The following is a 20,095-nucleotide window of genomic DNA, read 5'->3' on the forward strand; positions in this document are numbered from 1 at the left end:
AGGAGAAAGCATGGGCCCGCCGGCGACGTGCGCGAGATGCATGCTGCGCCGTGTTTGCAGGGGAACTGATTCTGATTCCTTGGCCCGAACCAGCGTGTATCCGACACAGCATTGGCTAGCTTCTGGCTGAAGCCAAGAGGCAAAAGGAACGAAGGCTTGCTCAGCGCCGATGCGGCGGCGTACGTGCATGCATGCGCGAATTAATCAAAGCATCTATCCATACGCACGCTTCCTTCGCCGCCGATCGAGAGACGAGAGCTAGCTAGAATCCCCATCAGCAGGGGATCGAGAGGCGGAGAGCTCAGTTCTCGCGTCCACACGGCGTGGCGCGGGCACCTTAACTTTGCCGCCGACAGATGGCCGCGTGGCGAGGCAGAATGCTTTGCTAGCTCGATCGCGCGCGCGCGGATGGAAATGGCCGCGTGGTTGGTGATCAGCTGATGACTAACCGACCGGCCGGGCGGATTTTTCATCTTCTTTGTTGTCTACATAAAATTCGACATTAGACTTTCTTTGCACTGGCAACGGCCTTTTTTTCGAAAGCCTTCGTTTCTTTGGTCTAGGTCAGAAAGAAAATGAGGGAAGTGAAGGACTTTTGTGGTTGAGCCCACAAGCTGCGGCTGCCACAACTGGAGGAACTTTCTTTAGGTTATGCGTAAGTGGTTCTTGGATTTGATTCGGAGATGGAAGTCTGCTTTACCCTTTCACCGGCGGAGATGGAAGTCTGCTTTACCCTTTCACCGGTTAGGTTCCTGGCTTGGCCAGCAGCTAGAAGCAGGTGCCTGAAAGTGCTTTTTGCAATGGCTTTCTCCTAGCGCTCATCTCATTGTTTTCCACATTTTCCAAATAGAAACCAGATATTCATTTAATTTCTGGAAGGTTCAATACTGAAATCTCACCTTTTCTCTTTAAACTCCTCTTGCTTTGTATTTTTTTTCCTTTGTAGATAGGTTTAGTCCATGTGAGAAGAACCACCGACCATACGGACCATCTGACTCGATCAATCTTGCATTATCGGTGTACTTGTTGTTCTCTCTGTTTCCAAGCATAGAACTTATCCCTTGTTTAGTCGAGAAGATGCCTTAACGTACAGAAGCAAAGATAAGTTTCCTTGCCACCAACCGGCCCCTTGGGCGCTGGCCAAGCCCTTTCGGAATGTTTGGATACCAAAGCATGTGCGCTTCTTTACTTTGCAGTGTGCACAACGATAAGCCCCATTAGTTAGGGTCCGGTCCCTAGTACGTGCGGGCGTCGTCGTGCCTATATATCGGGCATGTCGCAGCTCCTGTTCTACCATCACAGATAGCAATCTTGTACAAGGTTGGTGAACACATACAGCTGGGCATTATTGGGTTGTAAGCTTTACCAACAGGGCTCCCATCTCCATTATCTCAATTGCAACTAGTTAATTAAGATCGTCGATAGTCTGATGGACAGCGGCAACACGAACCGCTCGCAGTCGCAGTCGCAGTCGCAGCCTCCTCCGGGTGAGGATCGAGCATCATGCATCACCCTAGATCTTTTCTGATGAACTCCGCCAGGTGTACACTGGCCGTGTTCTTCCTCGAACATGTATGCATGCATACCACATCATTTCTTCAATTACTTTGTCCTCCATGGATGGAAATCATCTAGGCTACCCGAGGTTGGACGACGCGGAGCAGCAGGGAGGCGGCGGTGGCGGCGGCGGGAAGAAGAAGAAGGGGTGCTGCAGACCAAGGCGCCGCGCGGCGACGGCCAAGCGCGGCGAGGCGAGCTTCATCGAGGGATGGTGCGTGCGCTATCATTAGACGTCTCCTTTAATTTGTTTATTTTCAGTAGTCGTGCAGCTTCGCCATTACTGATTCGGTCATTCAGATGTAGCAGCTTATTCAGTCTCTTTTTGTATCTGGTTGCACGTGTTGCGGCGGCGCTGCTTCCTTCAACTCAATTCCCCAGCATCGCCGCGCTTTGCTGCTGCTGGCTCTGCGAGCTCTGCTGCGATTAATAACTTGCTGATCCAAGGCAGGATTATTTAACACTTATTAGTCTGGTCCATCAGGAGGAGATTGATCTTAAATGACGATCATGATTGATGTAGTACGTTGTGTATCCTTAATCTACATGCATGTGTTGTATGTTCCTGGTGTATCATCCGATCCGTGAAATTAAGTAAACGCAAACTCCATTAATGCACGATACATCTGTTGAGATGAAGTCATCCAACCAAAATTGATCACCAAGTACCTTAAGTTGTGCCGCTTTGGATTTGCAGATTGCAACAAAAAAAAAAGCACTGAGGGGCTGTTTGGTTTCTTAGGGCTTATTTTAAGCCTTGTCACATCGATAGAATATTTCGGTGCCAATTCGAAAGACTAAACATAAGCTAATTATAAAACTAACTGCATAAACCTAGAGTTTATTCGCGAGACAAATCTAATAAGCCTAATTAATCATGATTAGCACATATTTATTGTAGCATCGCATAGGCTAGTTATGAACTAATTAGGTTTAATAGATTCGTCTCGTGAAAAAGATTAGGAGTTATGGAATTTATTTTATTATTAGTCTGTAATTAGTACTTCTGAATAGTATCAAAACATCCGATGTGAAGTGATTTACAATAAGCCCTATAGTAACCAAATCTAGCCTAATAGATATTCTTTGTAATAACACAGAAAAGTATGAGATCTGTCTATTATATCAAAATGGAAGGATTAATTCATCTCGTTGCAACACATTCGAAAATGATATCCATGAAATTCCTTTTAACTCCAAACGTATGTGATGCTATCCATCGCGTTGCAGCACATTCGAAAAATGTCAAATAATCGGGCGTTCAAAAAGGGAAATGTCAAGAGTGTTTTTTTCCACAAGTATACAAACGCGTCTAGCATCTTCCTTCAAGAGGCTAGCTAAAAATTCTAGCTAATTAATGAAGAGCTAAAAGACTAGCTAAACAAATAAAAACTCCTCAAAAGGATAGATGAACTAACAGCCTCTCTAAATCAACTCTCCAAATCACCTCACTCCTGTTCCTACGCGTCGGAGTCCAATTAGATGGTAGCTGTTGTTGCAAGCTGGGCTGACCAAGCTGTCCATCGATGTCGTCTTCTCCTTCCTGCCTCCCAGCCCTTGCACGGCAATCAAGTTCGATAACCTTCATCCAAGCCTGCAATCGATTATATGGAGGAAGGACTCTCCATTCTTACGGACACGGCATGGGCATAATGAAGAGTGGGAGGTGTCAAAAATGGATCAAGCCGCCGTCCCACTCCATGTAAGATGAAAATGGACGGAAAAAAAATCTTAGTTTTGTCCGGTTGTATTTCTACATTTGTCCTATATTTGCAGTTAAAAAGAAATGGGACGGAAAATTCCGGAAACGGGATGGGAAACGGGACGGGAAATGAGTCAAGAGTAGGGTTGAAAACGGTCGGGATAAATCCCGTTCTGTTTCGCTCTGATTTCTACATTTTACCAGCTCGTTTTCGTATTTTTGGACAAATTCGGAATCAATACGAAATACGGGATGTCAAATTCGAAAAAGGGTCGAAAACGGTTTAGCTTGTATCCCGATCGTTTCCGTATTTGATCGGGATATCCCGTTTTCATAAATTCGAAATATACCATTTTTTAAAGCTCAAGCCCAGACAGATTACTCCCCGACTCCCGTCCCCTCGAGGCCTTGACGGCCCAGCCCAAATAGAGTCTAGGGTAAGGGCAACCCTCTCCAGCTCACCCACGCCCCTGCCTCCCTCCCTTGCGCCGCCTCCCTACTCCGGCCTCTCTGCCTTGCGCCGCCTCCGGTCCGGCCTCTCCAGCTCACCCACGCGCGGACGCGCCACGCCCCTACCTCCCTCCCTTGCGCTGCCACCGGCGGGCCTCTCTGCCTCTCGGTCTCGGGCGTCGCCAGTCCAGCCCCTCCGATCCAAGACGGCCGGCGTGGCCTCACCGGCTCACCCCACGTCCCGGCATCCCTCCCCTTGCAAGCCGCCTCCGACCTCTCTGTCTCTCGAGCGCCGTAAGCCGCCTCCCTGGCTCTCTCCTTCGAGGCCTCGACTTCGGTCCTCACCTCGCCGGCCCCTTCTTGGTCCTCGGCTCCTCGCCAATCCCTCCTCCGGTCGTGGCTGTGAATTTGTTCAATGTTCTATCTTTAAGTGTGGGCTTGAGAGTTGTGGCTGTGACTCGTGACTACTGTATATTACTGTATGGCAGTGAACTTGTGAGGTTATTAATTATTATCATGTTTACAAATACTTGTGCTATTATTATGTCTATGTGTTTTCGTGTATGCATGCCAACTTTGTCGGATGATTGGGTACGTACGATCATATAGCGTCGGTGTTTCCGTTTTGACTTTCCGTAGACTGTTCGCTTTCGAGACATTTCTGTTCGAATTGGTTCGTTTTCGAAATACCGTGAGTCTATTCGTATTCGTTTTTTAAATTGTTTTCGTATTAAAATGTAAAAATGAAAACGGTAACGGGGTTGCCCCGACCGATCCTGACCGTTTTCAACCCTAGTCAAGAGTAACCGAGAATGGGACGGGATACAGGAGAGGGTCTATCCCATCCATTTTACCGGGATCCCGTTTTTGACCGGGATAAATCCGTATTCATCCCACCCATTTGCTCTGTTTGGGAGAGCTCCGCCTTCGATGGCTCCAGCTCCATGCTACAGTAAATAGTACTTTAGCTGCACTGTTCTGTATTGTTCCACACTGTAGCACGGAGCCGAAATGAAAACTGATGTCCAAAATGAATTGCGAAAGGAGCGAAGCCCGTGGAGCTGCAAAAACATAGCTTCACCGGCTCCGACTTCGGGCGCTACAGCAGTCGCACAATATACTACAGTGACAGAGCTGGAGCACACTGAAGCCGTCCCAAACGGGGCCTAAGCCTTACCAGCTATTAATCCATCCCAACACTGGCCCAATAAAACCAATTGTCTGGCCTCGAATAATAGGCCCCGCGCTTGCGTAAGCATGCATGAATGCATGCGTTGGCAACTTGGCATTGACTGCCGGCAGCATGGCAAGCAGAACGAGGCGATGGATGGATGGATGGATCTGGCCAGTTGCACGCACAGCGCGCAACAGCGACTAGCTAGCTCTCGCAGCTTGGCTGCAGCAACCGGCGTGTAGTCTGCTCGAGGTATTTAATGACGGGCTGGGGTATGTTTTCTATAAAGCGTCGTACCGGTGTAAGTTTCCGCCTCCCTGTTTCCATTGTATTCCCATTTGTATTTATTTATTTCCGTATACCTGTTTATTTCGATTCTCATCCCGTTTCCGGCTGTCCCGTCCCGTTCCTATTTCCAATAAAAAATACGCAACAGATTGGAAGAAGGATTTTCCCGCCCATTCCATCTGTTTTCATCCTTAACTCCATGGCCTCCCTCTCGTGCCGCCTCCTCCTCCATCCTGCCATTGAGGCCGAGCTCTGCGGTCGGACGGGTCGAGGCCGAGCTCCGCGCCCAGACGGGGCGAGGCGGAGCCGGCAGGCAAGGTTGCCGCTGAGGGTCCCTTTGGAGGAGAGACGATCGGCGCCGGCGCGAGGAGGGAAGGGCGTGGGAGGGAGCTGCCAAAACAGGCGCGGGGGAGGGCGAGCGCACGCGGGAAGCTCTGATGGCGAGTGGCGGGGCATCATCAAAGATGGCTGCTGGCTTTCACGAGATGGTAAAGAAGAAAGCGAGCGGACGATTTTATCGAATCTGTTGGAAGTCAATTTTAGCATCCATTTGTTATTTTTGCCGATACATAATCATTTACAAGAGCTAGATGGTCTAACAAGCAAATGTGCCGAAGCTCAATGCCCATATCCTACTTTGATCCGTCGTCGGAGGACAAGCAGGCCCAGGTCCACTTCTTCTAGAAAAAGAGAAAAGGAGAAAAGGCTCGATCAATAAACAAGGGAGAAGGCTCAGCCAATTCACTCGGCCCACCGTAAGATCCACATCGGACGCACCAAAATAGATTCAGTGACGTGCCCGCCGCAAGTGACGTGGCGGGGGTCAAAGCACACTATTGGGCAGACACGGGGTCCTGTCTGTAAAAAAGACAAGCTGAAATCGCCGCAGGCTCGCTGCTTCTCCTCCACCTTCCCTTCCCTCGTGACCCATGAGTTCGCCGCGCCGAGGGAGAGGGGCGAGATGGGGTTCGTCAATGACACGGTGGAGTCGATCCGCTCCATGCAGATCCGCCAAGTGCTCATGCAGATCATCAGCCTCGGTGACGCCCTCTGCCCCAGTGTTCTCTCCTGCTGATTGTTTTTTCTCCGAGGTTTTGGCAATCAGAACAGTGCGTCGGAGGCGTGTAGTTCTTAGGGTTTGTGGCGAGTTTTTTGAGATGCTAAACTAGTAGGATTTTCGGTGAGCAGGACAGCTATGTTTTCATTTTCGGGCCAGTTGTGGTCGTAAGATCTGAAGTTCTTTTTTTCGGTTTCAAATAAAGTCAGTGATTTTTCCGGATTCTTCGTCCGGTTCTACAATCACAATCTTAAATGTGCCGAAGCTCAAGGCCCATATCCTACGATCCGTCATCAGAGGACAAGCTGGCCCAGGTCTACTTCTTCTAGAAAAGAAGAAAAGGCCCGATCAATAAATAAGGGAGAAGGCTAAGTCCAATCACTCGGCCCACCGTAAGATCCACATCGGACGCACCAAAATAGATTCAGTGACGTGCCCACCTCCAGTGACGTGGCAGGGATAAAAGCACAATATTGAGTTGCCATGGGGTCCTGTCTGTAAAAAAGATGAGCAGAAATCGCCGCATGCTCGCTGCTTCCCCTCCCCCTTCTCTTCCCTCATGACCCGTGAGTTCGCCGTCGGTCGAGCAGTGGCGGACCTAGGCTTTAAAAATTAGGTGTACATACACTGGGTTTATCACAACTAAATGTATTCATTCCATATTCTACACTGTGTTCACTTGAACTGGTTTCTAGAGCTGCTACCAACTGCTCGCCATTCAAATAGGACAAACAATTTGATCTTCTGAACTGGCTGTTGGAGAGTTACATCTGCAAATAACGAGAGTTACATCTCTCGAACTCGGATTCAGTCGAGAGCCGGGGCCTCTCCTATGTGGGGGGCTTTCCCCTCTTATACTTCAAGGTGGGCCCCCCTATTTACATATTTCTATCGTGGTGTCTTGGTCCGCCCGGGGGTCCTTCGTCTTCGTCAGTCGGCGGGCCCTGTCCGGTCGGTCAGGAGTGGAGAGGCTTGTGTCAGGTCGGTTTTCTTGGGCGACAGGTTGTCAAGCTGTTGTCCCGTCTTTGGTCAGTCGGAGTGGCTTCACCACTCAGTCGGTGGCTCAGCGGTCGTCTTCTCTCTTGTCCGTCCGTATGGGTGCCTCCGTCTATATTGCTGCCGCTCGTCCTTCCCTGCGTGGCTTATGACCGAAGGATGGCATGCCCGTTGAGGGGTGCCCTGCCACGATCAGGCGGCGCTGCCTTGTCACAGTCGTTGGCGTAATGGAGTGGCGTTCAGGGGAAGCCATCATTACGGCGTGCGGGACGGAGCTCGTTGATGTCCTCACCCATCTCCCATCTGTTGCGTCGTGCAGGCTACACGGCCCGCACGCACCTTGTCAGGGGGTCCTATGGATCATGCGGCGCATGGCGTGCAGAAGGAGTGGGCAATGTGTGCAGACGTACGGGGGCTGGCTCGACCGGCACACCCATTGTACTGGGCGGAGTTCTTGGAGCGCACGGCCCAGGTCGCACGGTACGGCGCTGACCCGAGGGGTCCTCGGTCGGGAGGCCTCCACGTGTCTCTCAAAGGGTCAGCAACTGGCCGGGCCGGGCTCTTGTAGGCTGGCATTCGTTCGTACCCGTCGTGGGCTTTGTTGGAATGCGCCCAATAGGATGTTGGGCTGGTATTTATTAAGGCAGGCCCGTTAGGGACTCTGGGTTTACGCCCCCATCAACTCTATTTTAAGAACACATTCATTTTGTTGCAAATCACTATGCTAAAAATGATCAATACCAACAAGATGTTTCAAATGGTGGATCATAAGACATCAGTCTTTTCAATATTTTTTATATCATCAATCGAAACATCATCTATTATAAGTATTAAATCTATTATAAGTATTAGATCTAGTATATGTATTAAATCAAACGGTTGCTCTATACTATTGTATCATTATTTTTCTTAGTTGCATTCCTTAAGCCACCGTCTAAAGTAGTTGGAAAATATACATGGTTCCCTAACTTGCTTGTTATATATATATGTGAGTTTTCATTTGTAGAAATTTTGCTGTTTAGTATTTATATGGAATGTTATTTTCTCATTTTATTTGCTAAAGTTTCATATTGTGTGTACCTATTTAAGATTTGGATCAATAGCTAATATTGAAAAGATTGGCCCAGTATGATAATAATTAGAGGAGAGTCAATTCAGTTGGTATAACATATAATGTGTAGCCAAATAGAGTATTATTAAAAATATGATCAACTAATTTTATCATTTCATCTATTATACTAAAAAGAAATGATAGTATTATAAGCAAAGAAGAAAGAGAGGTAAAGAAATAAAATGTATCATGACCGGCTAATTTATACTTGCTGAACATCTACGGTTCACCGCTATCGTTCAGTAGAGCTCAAGACTCGCGAAGCTATTTAAATTTAATTTGCTAAAATCTCAATTCATATATTAAGAATCAAGTTGAGCATGGGTCTAACCTAGAGCTCATGAGCTCCAATGATTCAAGATCGAGTTATTCAATGAAGTTCGAGTATTTCTATTTGCATGGTATGTGCATGCATATACATTACCTCTACTAAATTTTCAACCATCCAAAGCTAAAGTAATATAGCTGGAGGCCAGAGCGTTCTGTTACCTAGTGAGCTACTGTGTCGTATGAGCTAAAACATATAAAATAATAAGACTAGAGATTCAGATATGTGTTATTTTAGCTTCTCTTTCCATTTATTAATTGATTGTTTATACATATTTTTTTTATCTATTTTATTGGTGCTATGGATATGGTTAGAATAAAAATTAAGAACATGTCAGACTCAGATCGGCCTGGGCTCGGGACGCTGCAGCTAGAGGTGGCACCGTGGCAAGCTCGCTCGAGCTCGGTTAATAAAAAGGGCTCGGGGCTCACGGCTCACGGCTCACGGCTCAGGGCCTCAGAACTCCTCTCCTTTCCCTTCTCTCGAACCCTGTCCTCCTTGCTCTTCCTTCCCTGGCGGCGACGACTGGGTGAGCGGCGGCGCCATCCCAGCCCTTTGCCGGCGACGAGCGCATCCTCCAGGTATGCCTGCCCCTTCTCTTTTCTTCTGCTGTGCGAGACGGAGCACCCCAAACCCTAACAAAACTATTTGTATTCGGATCTGAATCCAGTTACAATATTAGTACCTACTAACTTCGATTTCGTTTGCAAAAATTATCGGGCGCGCCCCTGTAGCCGAAGGAGGTGGGCGAGATGGGGTTCGTCGGCGACACGGTGGAGTCAATCCGCTCCATGCAGATCCGCCAAGTGCTCATGCAGATCATCAGCCTCGGTGACGCCCTCTGCCCCAGTCTTCTCTCCTGCTGATTGTTTTTTCTCCGAGATCTTGGCGGTCAGATCAGTGCGTCGGAGGCGTGTAGTTCTTAGGGTTTGTGGCGAGTTTTTTGCGATGCGAAACTAGTACGCGGAACTAGTACGATTTTCGGTGAGCCGGACAGCTCTGTTTTCGTAGGCGAATCGGATGTAAACAGCCTCAGAGAACTGAATTGCGAATTTTTGTTTCAAAAAAAAAAGAATTGCGATTTTTTTTTCTTCATCTCTTTTATTGTTTTGATTGTGAGCTGTGAATGATGTATATCATCTCCTGAATAATTGTTTACGCTTTTCGTGGGTTAACCAAGAGGCTTGTTGTTGCTCTTAGTAATTCGGGGTTTTTGAATTGTGATATTCAAGTGGGGGCAACATGAGTCTCATTATGGAGTTGTAACTTTTAAATGTTCCTCTTTGCAGGTATGATTGTTACCTCAGCATTGATCATATGGAAGGGGTTGATAGTTGTGACAGGAAGCGAGTCTCCAGTTGTAGTGGTTCTCTCTGGTAGCATGGAGCCTGGATTTAAAAGGGTTTGTACCTCCTTATATAACTTGAAAATGGCCTTAGCCTTAGATGGTGTATGCTTTTATTGTATTTACGTGCCTGATGTGGGCACAGGTAATTTTTAAATGAGATGTTTTTACTTCAACCTCTGGATGATGTGAATTTCAGAAACTGCTGCACATATAGGAGCATTTACATTTTTGCTGCATAGTTTCATTGTCCTTTAGAGTTTTATCACATTTAAAATTATGGAATAAACTATTACCAGGATTTTCACTTTCAGATTCTTATTTCATTTGTTGATGGTCTGCTATGTACATATTATCTACTACTAAGTTTTAAAGCCGGAGTTCAGTGTATCTATACTTGTGAAGTGCCAGCATCTCTGACAGCATTATGCCTTAATGATTAATTATCTTCTTGGCAGGGTGATATCCTGTTTTTGCACATGAGCAAAGATCCTATCCGCACAGGAGAAATAGTTGTTTTCAATGTTGATGTGAGTCCTACTACTTAGACATGATTTGCCTCATCGTAAAGTTTACTCATACAGTTATTGATACATTAAATTCTCATTTGGCTCTTATTTATGTAGGGCCGTGAGATTCCAATTGTTCACCGTGTGATTAAGGTAATACACTTTGAGTTCTTCACTTCAGTTGATTGCATTTAAACTATATTATCATAGTTGTATGAGTTTTTTCTTGCTTGGTTTGAGTTTTCCCTTCTCTCTTTATAGGTCCATGAACGTCAGGATACTGCAGAAGTGGAAATCCTCACCAAAGGTATATCCTTTCAGTTTGAGTGACTATAATTTTTTTGATTTACTTTTCTGATTATGATTGTACTACCACCTTGTATTGTCTAATCCTGACAATAACCAATGTCTATTTGTATGATTCAATGTGATTGTGATTCCAATGTTCTCTGTACCTTACAAACGTGATTTTCAGGTGACAATAACTTTGGGGATGACCGATTATTATATGCACATGGACAGCTTTGGCTCCAGCAGCACCACATTATGGGGCGAGCTGTGGGGTGAGTTCCACTTGTACATCATGCATCTGTCTTTATGCTCACTAGAAAACAGTTGAGCTGACCTTCATTTTACAATGCAAACAGCTATCTTCCATATGTTGGCTGGGTTACAATTATCATGACTGAGAAACCGTTTATTAAGGTATGTTCATTCTTACTGGTTTATATATTGATTGGCCTAGTCTGACACAAGAACAAAGCAGATAGACAAGTTAGTGTAGGGCAGAGGCTAAGGCTAGAGATGAAACTGAACTAGAGCTACACAAACCAATGTCTAATCCAATTATAGTGACACAAACCCAAAGAAGAGTGGTCTTTTGATATGAGAATAATTTGTCATTCTGTTGAGGGAACTGCTCGTGCATTCATCTTACTAATACAATACTGTTGTGGCTCATTGATCATTGTAATTGGAATTATTGCTGATCAATGTTCTCTTTCTGCAGTACCTGCTGATTGGCGCGCTGGGCCTGCTGGTCATAACATCAAAAGAGTAAAGAAGTTAAGCTTCCGCGCCTTATAGATTTTGCTCTTGTGGCGCAACGGCATAGAGCAATGGCTTGCTGAATAGTGTTAAGAGAAGCTGTTGTGTTCCACCATGTATCAAACGAGAAGATATCTTTGTCCGTTCTGCAGGTGCCGACCCTCTAATTGGATTATCAGATCTCATGCAGCATCCATCTTTTGGTAGTTAGAGCATCTCCAACAGATTACTCATCCCTCTCAATACTGATATTTTGGTAATGGAGGGTGCTCCAACAGATTACCAATCCAATCCCCATTACTTATAAGTTTTTGGTAATCACCAAAACACACCTCTCTCTCTCACCTAAATGAAGGGGATTTTCCCTCTACCCTATTATTGGTGATTGGATTTTGGTAATCTGCTGCAACAACCATTACCTAAAAAATAAAAGTAGCTATGGGTAATGGAGAGAGAATTTTGAAGGTATGAGGTAGGAGTAATCTGTTGGAAATCCTCTTACAGATTTAGTGCATGAGTTGAATCAGCTGTTGGTTGTTGCATTTGATAAAGTTAACTCATCATGACTTCATTCCAGGATAATGCCTTGTACACCTAGAGAAAGGTAGTCTGTTGTGCATACCAAGCTAAACATGAATTTCTGAGCAGATTCCAATAACCTCCTAGAGGCACCCTAAAACTTTAATTATTGGGTACTGGCCTTCTAGGTGCTCCCAACATGTTTTCGATAGCCTTCTCAAACCCCAATCCCCCATATTTGTTTGGTGAGCACAAGAAAAACAGCCCACTCCAAAAGAGGTCTTTTTTTTTTTATGGTGTACAAATACTGTTCTATATTAGTGTTTGAAAAGTATAGTATAGAAACATCCAACTGTACAGATAAATTGTATAGTACTGAAAAATGCAATATTAATATAGCTAGTATACCTAGCATTATCCCACAAACAAGCAAAATAGTCTACTCCGTTCCAGAATATAAGTTGTTTTAATTTTTTTAAATTCATAGATTTTGCTATGCATCTAAATATAAATTATATCTAGGTACATAGCAAATATTATAAATTAAAGAAAACTAAAAACAACTTAAATTATGAAGCGGATGGAGCACTATTCAGGCCTCTAGCTGCTGAGTTTGAACACTAGTGTCTCGTACGAGGAAAAGACAAGAAGCTATTTTCGCCCTCCCGATGCTAAAATGGACAGTAATCATCGATACAAACCTTTTTTTTTACTCCCTCCAACCCAAATTATTAGGTTTTTTATATTTCAAGATAGCTTTTGTTATGCATCTATATATAGGTTATGTCTAGGACTCTAGGTAGGTTATGTCTAGGTTCAAAGTAAAATTTGTGTATCTAGGAAAAATCTGTGTATCTAGGAAATTCAAAATGACTAATAATTTGGAACTGAGAAAGTAGTAGTGATTTTTTTATGTAGCTTTGACGATCTTACAAGGAAACTAGAACGTGCAGCAGCTGTAGCTTACTCTCCGGGGTTCAATTTCAATAGCAGATTGCTGGGCAGCTGCATCGTTGCAGCATCAGCAATGACTATCGAATTAAACAGCGCAGGTAGGTATACATGCAGTGGTTGCATTATAAGATACGGAAATGCTAAGATACAGACGTATGGATGGGGAAGAAAAATCGGATGCTCCTACATATATTTCAATAGTTGATCTTCGATGTTGCAAGTATTATTTTCTCATGTTTCATGGTGAATGTTGCATGAACCATGGTGTTTATGTTGTGGCATATCTTTCTTATACCCCTATGCCTCCTAGCTTATATAAAGAAGACGTAGGAAGACCCATAGAAAGACTTCTCCTTTCGCAGCATTCCACAAACACTAATACCAGTGGCGGATGCAGGATGAGAGGCAAGGGGGGCTGAAACAATGGAGATGTTGATTTGTGTGAAAATTTAATAGTGATTTGATGTTTTTGTTACAGTATTTTACGTGTAATTAGGGGAGCTTAGGGGGGCTGGAGCCCCCCTAGCCCCCCTGCTGGATCCGCCGCTGACTAATACAACCCCGAACACAGGACGTAAGGTATTACGTACATTGCGCCCCGAATCTGTCTAAGTCCCTGCATCTTCGTGTTACCATCGAGCTTTTGGTCCTGAGATCCCCGTTCTGAAATTCTACCGTCGGGTACACCCCTAGTGGACTGGCCAGAATAGCAATCCGATAGATTGGGTCGCGTTTATCGGGTCGGGTGGCCCATGATCAGGCCTACTGTATCGAATTAAACAGCGCAGGTAGGTATTCATGCAGTGGTAGCATTACAAGATAAGTGGTAGCATTACAAGATAAGTACAGACGTATGGAAGGGGAAGAAAAATCGGATGCTCCAACATATGTTTCAATAGTTGAAATTCGATGTTACAAGTATTAGTTTCTCATATTTCATAGTGAATGTTGCATGAATTATGGTGTTTATGTTGTTGTGGGAATTTTTGTTTCTCAGAATCAAACGACTTGGCTAATTTTTTCGTATATTTTTTAATGTTGCACCTATCTTATTTCAATATTTCAACGGAGCGAGAAAGTCCATATTGGTCTTCCAGATGCTAGCAAGTCGGTATAAGATAACAATCATCGATGTTGTACTAATAGCGAGTCAGACATCCATCATGTCCAGCACGAGAGCCGCGTGCCCGCGTCCCCTTTGTCGACGGTGAACGCCTTGAGCACCTTCCCCGCGGTCGTGGCGACCTGCGCCACGTACGTGCCGTGGAAGCCCCTGAACTTGAACTGCCCGTCGTCGTCGCCGCGGCCGCGCGCGTCGGAGATCCACTCCCTCCGCAGGTCGAGGAACCTCCGCCCGGCGTCGTTGACGGTGCCGTCCTGGTGGACGAGGGCGGCGTCGGGTCGCCACATGTGCCCCTCCATGAACCCCCAGAGCACGACGCCCTCCACGGCCGGGTGCGCGAACGCCTCGCGGAGCACCACCTCGAGGTCGTCGGCGCGGAGCGCGTCGTCGGGCTCGCACACGTCCAGCTCGGTGATCCACACGGGGAGGCCCGTGGCGGCGGCGAGCGTGTCGAGCGCGCCGCAGATGACCTCCCCGACGGGGTGGGTGACGTGGCCCTGCAGCCCGACGCCGCCCACCCGCGCGCCGCCGCGCCGCAGGCCGCGGATGAGCTCGACGTACTTCTCCGGGGTCGCGCGGGGGTCGCCGCCGCCGCACTCGACGTTGTAGTCGTTGACGAAGAGCGCGGCGGCCGGGTCGAGCCGCGCCGCCTCCCCGAACATGCGCGCGGCGGCGCCGTCGCCGAGGCGGTCGCGGAAGAAGCGGCCGTGGAGCATCTCGTTGTTGACGTCGAGGTGCGGGAACCGCCCCGCGTAGCGGCCGAGGAGGCCCCCGAGGCGCGCCCCCACGGCGGCGGCGAGCTGGCCGCGGTCGCCGCCGACGTCCCTGACCCACTGCTGCACGTCGCCGTCGACGGCCCAGAAGATGCAGTGCCCGCGCGCGGGCTTGCCGGCGCGGTCGCAGAAGTCGAGCAGGCGGTCGGCGCCGGCGTAGCTGAGCTGGCCGCGGCGCGGCTCCGTCCAGGACCACTTGAGCTCGTTCTGGAAGACGGCCCAGTCGAAGTGGGCGGTGAAGAAGTCGGCGAAGGCCGGGATCCGGATGACCTCGCCGTTGATGCAGCTGCCCAGCGGGAAGGCGTTGTCCAGCTGGACCACGCGCACGGACGCGCCCGCCGGCAGGCCGCCGCCGAACTGGAGGACCACGTCACGCTTGCGCACCTGAGTCGTCGCGTCACTGTCAGCGTCCGTAGCTGGACTGCTGGAGTAGTCTAGACGTGATGAGATGGTGAGAATTTTGGTTACATATATATGGATTATTACACCTAATTATAAATTGTACCAATACTCGACCGATTGACAGCGAGTGAGTACCCTGTGCTGCGGTGCACTTCGGCGAAGCGCAACACGATACGCCTCCGCTCAGGAAAACAATGCGTACGGGGCGCCAACTCCCACGTACGACTTGCTCGTGTAGAAAAACGGCCGCGAACCCCGGCTATACTTAGGCTCTGTTTTAGTTTCCACCCCATAAACCCCGTAAACACAAAAAAAATATTACATTGAATATTTCGACATATACATGGAGTACTAAATGAAGTCTATTTACAAATTTTTTTACATGGATGGGCTGTAAATCGCGAGACGAATCTAATGAGTCTACTTAATCTATGATTTACAACAGTGATGCTACAGTAACCATCCGCTAATCATGGATTAATTAGCATCATTAGATTCGTCTCGCGATTTACAACCCATCTGTGCAAAAAGTTTTGTAAATAGACTTTTTTTAGTACTTCAAATTAGTAAAATTCTTTCGCAAAAATTTTTTGCGTTTCAACTAAACAAGACCTTAGTGACGGGATTCTTTAAAATCAGCCAACCCGGCCAAACCTGCTGCTGGCCTGCTGCCACTAGACTAGCGCTACCGCAGATCCTTTAAACAACCCTCTATCTTAAATTTAGAGGGTAAAGAAAATATATATCCAGACAAACATCCAGACAAACTCTTTACTAGACTCCTCTTGTGGAGGCCTCCAAAATTCCTTATCCACACCCTTCATTCCTTGAGGTTTTCTAAAGAGTCCTTTATTGTAAATTGAAATTAGGGACTATTTGCTAGAGTTAAAAGCAATTTTAGCTAGAAACCTCCAAAAATAAAGGTAACCTCCATTTAATATTTAGATGACCTGATTTAGAGGTCTATTGCTGGACAAGGCAGAGCTGCCCTTTCTTATTGGGGTCCGCCGATCTCAATGAATTTGTGCAAACTCAATATGAAATACTCAAATACAAAGATCCCGGCTTCGGCGCCATTTTAATCTAGCTTCGCCTCTGTTGCTGGAGTTGCTTTTAGAGATCATTTCACGAATCCAGCAACTATGGGACTATGGGAGTGAGAGACACAAGGCAACAAATGGCACCGGTATTATTAGGCGACAAATAACGTAGCTGGCTAGCTGCTGCTCCGTCCACGTCTCGTACGCCCATCACCTGTCGTTCGTGGGTGAAATTCAGTACGCTCAGAATTTTCAGTATCGACCGGCAGCTTGGAAGTTTTTCTGGAGTTATCAGAAATAATGGTTGGTCTGTCATCGTGCCTATTGTCATTAAAATAGGGTATAGTAGTAGTAGCACATACGACCTGAGAGATCCAAAGTAAGGTATTTGCCCTATATATGCACTAGTAATGTTTATAAAAAAATAATTGGTCCCTCAAGTATGTGCCTTAATTATTATTTGGAAATATCGTTACACTATGTGAAAACCTCAAATAAGTAACACGGCATTGGTAACGGGCGCCAGAGAAGGACATCTGTAACGGGCACAGAACAACGAGCGTTACCCATAATCCTGGCATGCCCGACCCCGGCCACGCCACCACAACGCCCGTTACTGATAAGTAACATTGGTAACGGGCGTTTAGTGCAACCGTTACTTAGCTTCAACCCGTAACGGTTCTTAAATACAACCGTTACTACTAATGTCATAATCCGTAACGGTCTCTTAACGTCTGTTACTAAAAATACAAATAACTGTAACGGTCGGGTAATGACCGTTACGAATATCTCAATTACGAGTAACGGACTTTAATGCCCGTTACCGATGTTCCATTCTGGCAACGTGAGTGAGTGACCGTTACATATACACACTTGAAGCCTGTTACTGGTACTGTTGCAATAATTGAGGGGAGCACTGTAGCATCACTGTAGCAGCATCTTCTTCCTCGTCCTCCCGCTGCGAGAGGCTGCGGCAGCCGGCGGTCCTGTGCCGCTGCGACTGCCGCCACTGCGCGCCCCTCCGCCTCCTGCACCACCCTCAATCGCGGCTCCAGCACCCTCCGGCTGCACCACCCTCATCATGGCCGCTGGTCCCGTCGGCTGTCGTCGCTCCAGCACCCTCCCGGCGCTGCTGCTGCCATAATTCCCCTTTGCTCCGGTCCTTCGCCGCCGCGATCGCTGCCTCCTTCGTTTGTGCGCGCCTCCACCTTAATTCGTCTGTCACTCCGGTGCCTCTGCTCGCCGCTCTGTACAAGCATGCCTCCACCTTCGTCTGTCACTCCGGCGCCTTCTGCAGCGCAGCAGCTTGCTTCAGTCGTCGTCACCGTGGCAGCTCCGTTCGTCGACCATCGTTGCTGTCTCCACCCTTAGTGTCCTCATCAAGGTATGGACTTTGCCCCTCCTAATTAGTAGGCATCTCTAGTAGGAAAAAAATAGGACAATTCTTGTTTAGATTCTGATAATAATACTATGCAAATGCTACATGGTGATAATTATCATATTTTTGTTGTAATATTGAGGAAAATTGGAACAATTATCATATCATGGTGAAAATGCTAATGGACAATTCTTGTTTCGACTGAATCAAAGAAACTTTGGAACAAATATTGAGGAATAATGATCATATTTTTGTTGTAAAGCTACCCAGCACCACAATTCTTGTGTGTAATCTACATGGTGATAATACTATGAAAATGCATTCTATCCCTTCTCCTCTTGATATTAGATTATGATGATATATTATTTGTTTCAAAATATTTTTTTGTTGAACTTGTAGATGGCAGCTGATCGGACTTGGATGTATAGACAGCCCCGAGTTTGGGAGACATTCCTAAGTGGGGTTTCTAGCTCAAGCAGAGGCAGACATGAGAGATCGGGGTGTCCCTACAATGTGTCGCCCCTGTGTTGATTGTCTCAACCAGAAGAAGTTTGGACAACGGGACAACATTTTTCATCATTTGATCACACGTGGATTCAAAGAGAATTACACGTGTTGGAACCAGCATGGTGAGGAAGGGCTTAATGAGGTTGAAGAAGGATGCCTTAACAAAGGTGAATCGCGACACCATGTTGAAGGGGCACGTCAACGCCATGCTGAAGCCCTTAACGAAGGTGAAACGAGTGCCTATTGACTTAACTCATTGATTTCTCATTGTTAATGGCTTAACTCATTGATTTGTCATTATTATAGCGGAAGAAGAATGTGGCAACAACTTTGAGGAATATGAAGCATTCCCACCCAGCGTCATGCGTACTGAGGATATGACTGACCAAGAGGTTACGGGTTTCAACGATGATGATTTGCTGCCTCGTGTGTACAATGTTGATCAAATGTTGAGAGATGTTGAGTTTCAGGGTGTGTACACTTCTTCAGAATTATCGAGGCTGAAATAATTTGTCGAAGACTCAAAGAAACCCCTGTACCCTGGTTGTCACAAGTATTCTCGTCTTTCTGGTGATCTCAAACTTTTGCAGCTGAAGGCAAGTCATGGTTGGACCGACAAAAGTTTCAAACAACTATTGGATCTGCTAAGAGACATGCTACCAGAGGGAAACCAAGTGGCCGGGTCTGTCTATGAGGCTAAGAAGATAATATGTCCTTTGGGCTTAGAGGTTGAAAGAATCCATGCATGTAAGAACAGCTGTGTGTTGTTTCGTGGAGAGTATGAGGACCTTGACAATTGCCCTAAGTGTGGGTTCGATCGTTTCAAGAGGGCCAAAGATGACGGAGATAATAATGCTGAGGATGGGAACGAGCCCGAAGAGATCAGAGGCAGAAAGGGTAATAGAGGGGGTCCTGTGAGGGTGGCATGGTATTTTCCCATCATTCCCCGCTTGAAACGCATGTTTGCCACACGAAAGGAGGCCCAACTCTTGCGTTGGCATAAGGAAGGCCGAAAGAAGACAGATGATGGCAAGCTTAGGAAACCCGCAGATGTAGCGCAGTGGGGTAACATTGATGCCCACTTCCCTTGGTTTGAAGATGATTGTAGGAACATTCGGTTCGCTATGAGCACAGACGGCGTGAACCCATTCGGTAACCAGAGTTCAACACATAGCACTTGGCCTGTCGTCCTTTCAGTGTTGAACCTTCCACCCTGGCTATGCAAGAAACGAAAATACTTGATGTTGTCAATCTTGGTCTCCGGGCCAAAGCAACCTGGTGACTGTATTGATTTGTACTTGAGGCCATTGGTTGATGACTTGCAGACACTTTGGAGGCCTGGTGTGGAGGAGGTTTGGGATGAGTTTGAGTGTAAGTACTTTACATTGCACGCCATGTTGTTCACAACCATCAACAACAACCCAGCTCATCGTAACCTGTCCGGGCAGAGTAAAAGGAATGGTGAAGCTTGCCCCCACTGCTTAGATGAAACATGCTCATTATGGCTGAGAAAGTCGAAGAAATTTGTATTCTTGGGGCACAGTCGTTTCCTCCATAAGAAACATCCATACCGGAACATGGACTGTCAGTTTGATGGGGAAAAGGAGGATCGAATGGTTCCTCCGCATGTGTCCGGAGTGGAGCTCCACCTGCAAGTGAAAGACATCAAAACTATTGAGGAGTTACCAAAGAAGACCATCCTTGGCAAAAGAAAGAAGCGAGATGGTGAAGAAGAAGATGGGCAGGGGATGTGGAACAAAAAATCAATACTTTGGGAGCTAGAGTACTGGCAGTTGTTGGATGTGCGTCATTCGATTGACACCATGCACACCAAG

The 20,095-nt window shown here is 46.7% G+C and overlaps 2 protein-coding genes and 1 long non-coding RNA gene across 8 annotated transcripts; 2 read left to right on the plus strand and 1 right to left on the minus strand.

Annotated features, from left to right (window-relative positions):
- The first annotated feature begins 293 nt into the window (after nt 1–293).
- LOC120665672 lies at nt 294–2,180 on the plus strand. Its single transcript, XR_005671266.1, has 3 exons — nt 294–1,487; nt 1,636–1,771; nt 1,939–2,180. It is a non-coding gene; the product is annotated as an uncharacterized LOC120665672 (long non-coding RNA).
- Nucleotides 2,181–6,043: 3,863 nt separating this feature from the next.
- On the plus strand, nt 6,044–11,774 carry LOC120665673 (signal peptidase complex catalytic subunit SEC11C-like). Of its 6 annotated transcripts, none has more exons than XM_039945299.1 (9): nt 6,064–6,132; nt 9,416–9,494; nt 9,953–10,065; nt 10,467–10,538; nt 10,635–10,670; nt 10,779–10,824; nt 10,993–11,080; nt 11,165–11,222; nt 11,527–11,774. In XM_039945299.1, the coding sequence occupies exons 2-9, from the start codon at nt 9,416–9,418 to the stop codon at nt 11,575–11,577; spliced, it is 543 nt and encodes a 180-aa protein (XP_039801233.1). In that variant the 5' UTR covers nt 6,064–6,132; the 3' UTR covers nt 11,578–11,774. The 6 variants fall into 6 exon arrangements, with proteins under 6 accessions (XP_039801234.1, XP_039801233.1, XP_039801230.1 ...); XM_039945296.1 differs by lacking the exon at nt 6,064–6,132 and adding an exon at nt 9,088–9,244 and having other exon boundaries at nt 9,398–9,494; XM_039945297.1 differs by lacking the exon at nt 6,064–6,132 and adding an exon at nt 9,095–9,244 and having other exon boundaries at nt 9,334–9,494.
- A 2,424-nt stretch (nt 11,775–14,198) lies between these two features.
- Nucleotides 14,199–17,458, minus strand: LOC120667743 (endo-1,4-beta-xylanase 3-like). The gene is made up of 2 exons (XM_039947755.1): nt 17,410–17,458; nt 14,199–15,421 (listed from the first exon to the last, which is right to left on the minus strand). Exons 1-2 carry the CDS (start codon nt 17,456–17,458, stop codon nt 14,199–14,201), a joined length of 1,272 nt encoding a protein of 423 aa, XP_039803689.1.
- Between the last annotated feature and the right edge of the window lie 2,637 nt (nt 17,459–20,095).

Source organism: Panicum virgatum, chromosome 3N, assembly GCF_016808335.1.
Source record: "Panicum virgatum strain AP13 chromosome 3N, P.virgatum_v5, whole genome shotgun sequence".
NCBI classification, from domain to species: Eukaryota; Viridiplantae; Streptophyta; class Magnoliopsida; order Poales; family Poaceae; genus Panicum; species Panicum virgatum.

Coding starts and splice junctions, on each gene's coding strand:
- LOC120665673 (XM_039945300.1), top strand. CDS start 6,133: ATGGGGTTCGTCAATGACACGGTGGAGTCGATCCGCTCCATGCAGATC. Junction 10,066..10,466: donor TGGAGCCTGGATTTAAAAGG/GTTTGTACCTCC, acceptor TCTTCTTGGCAG/GGTGATATCCTGTTTTTGCA. Junction 11,081..11,164: donor ATTATGGGGCGAGCTGTGGG/GTGAGTTCCACT, acceptor CAATGCAAACAG/CTATCTTCCATATGTTGGCT.
- LOC120667743 (XM_039947755.1), bottom strand. CDS start 17,458: ATGATGAGGGTGGTGCAGCCGGAGGGTGCTGGAGCCGCGATTGAGGGT. Junction 15,422..17,409: donor TGGAGCCGCGATTGAGGGTG/GTGCAGGAGGCG, acceptor ATTTATAATTAG/GTGTAATAATCCATATATAT.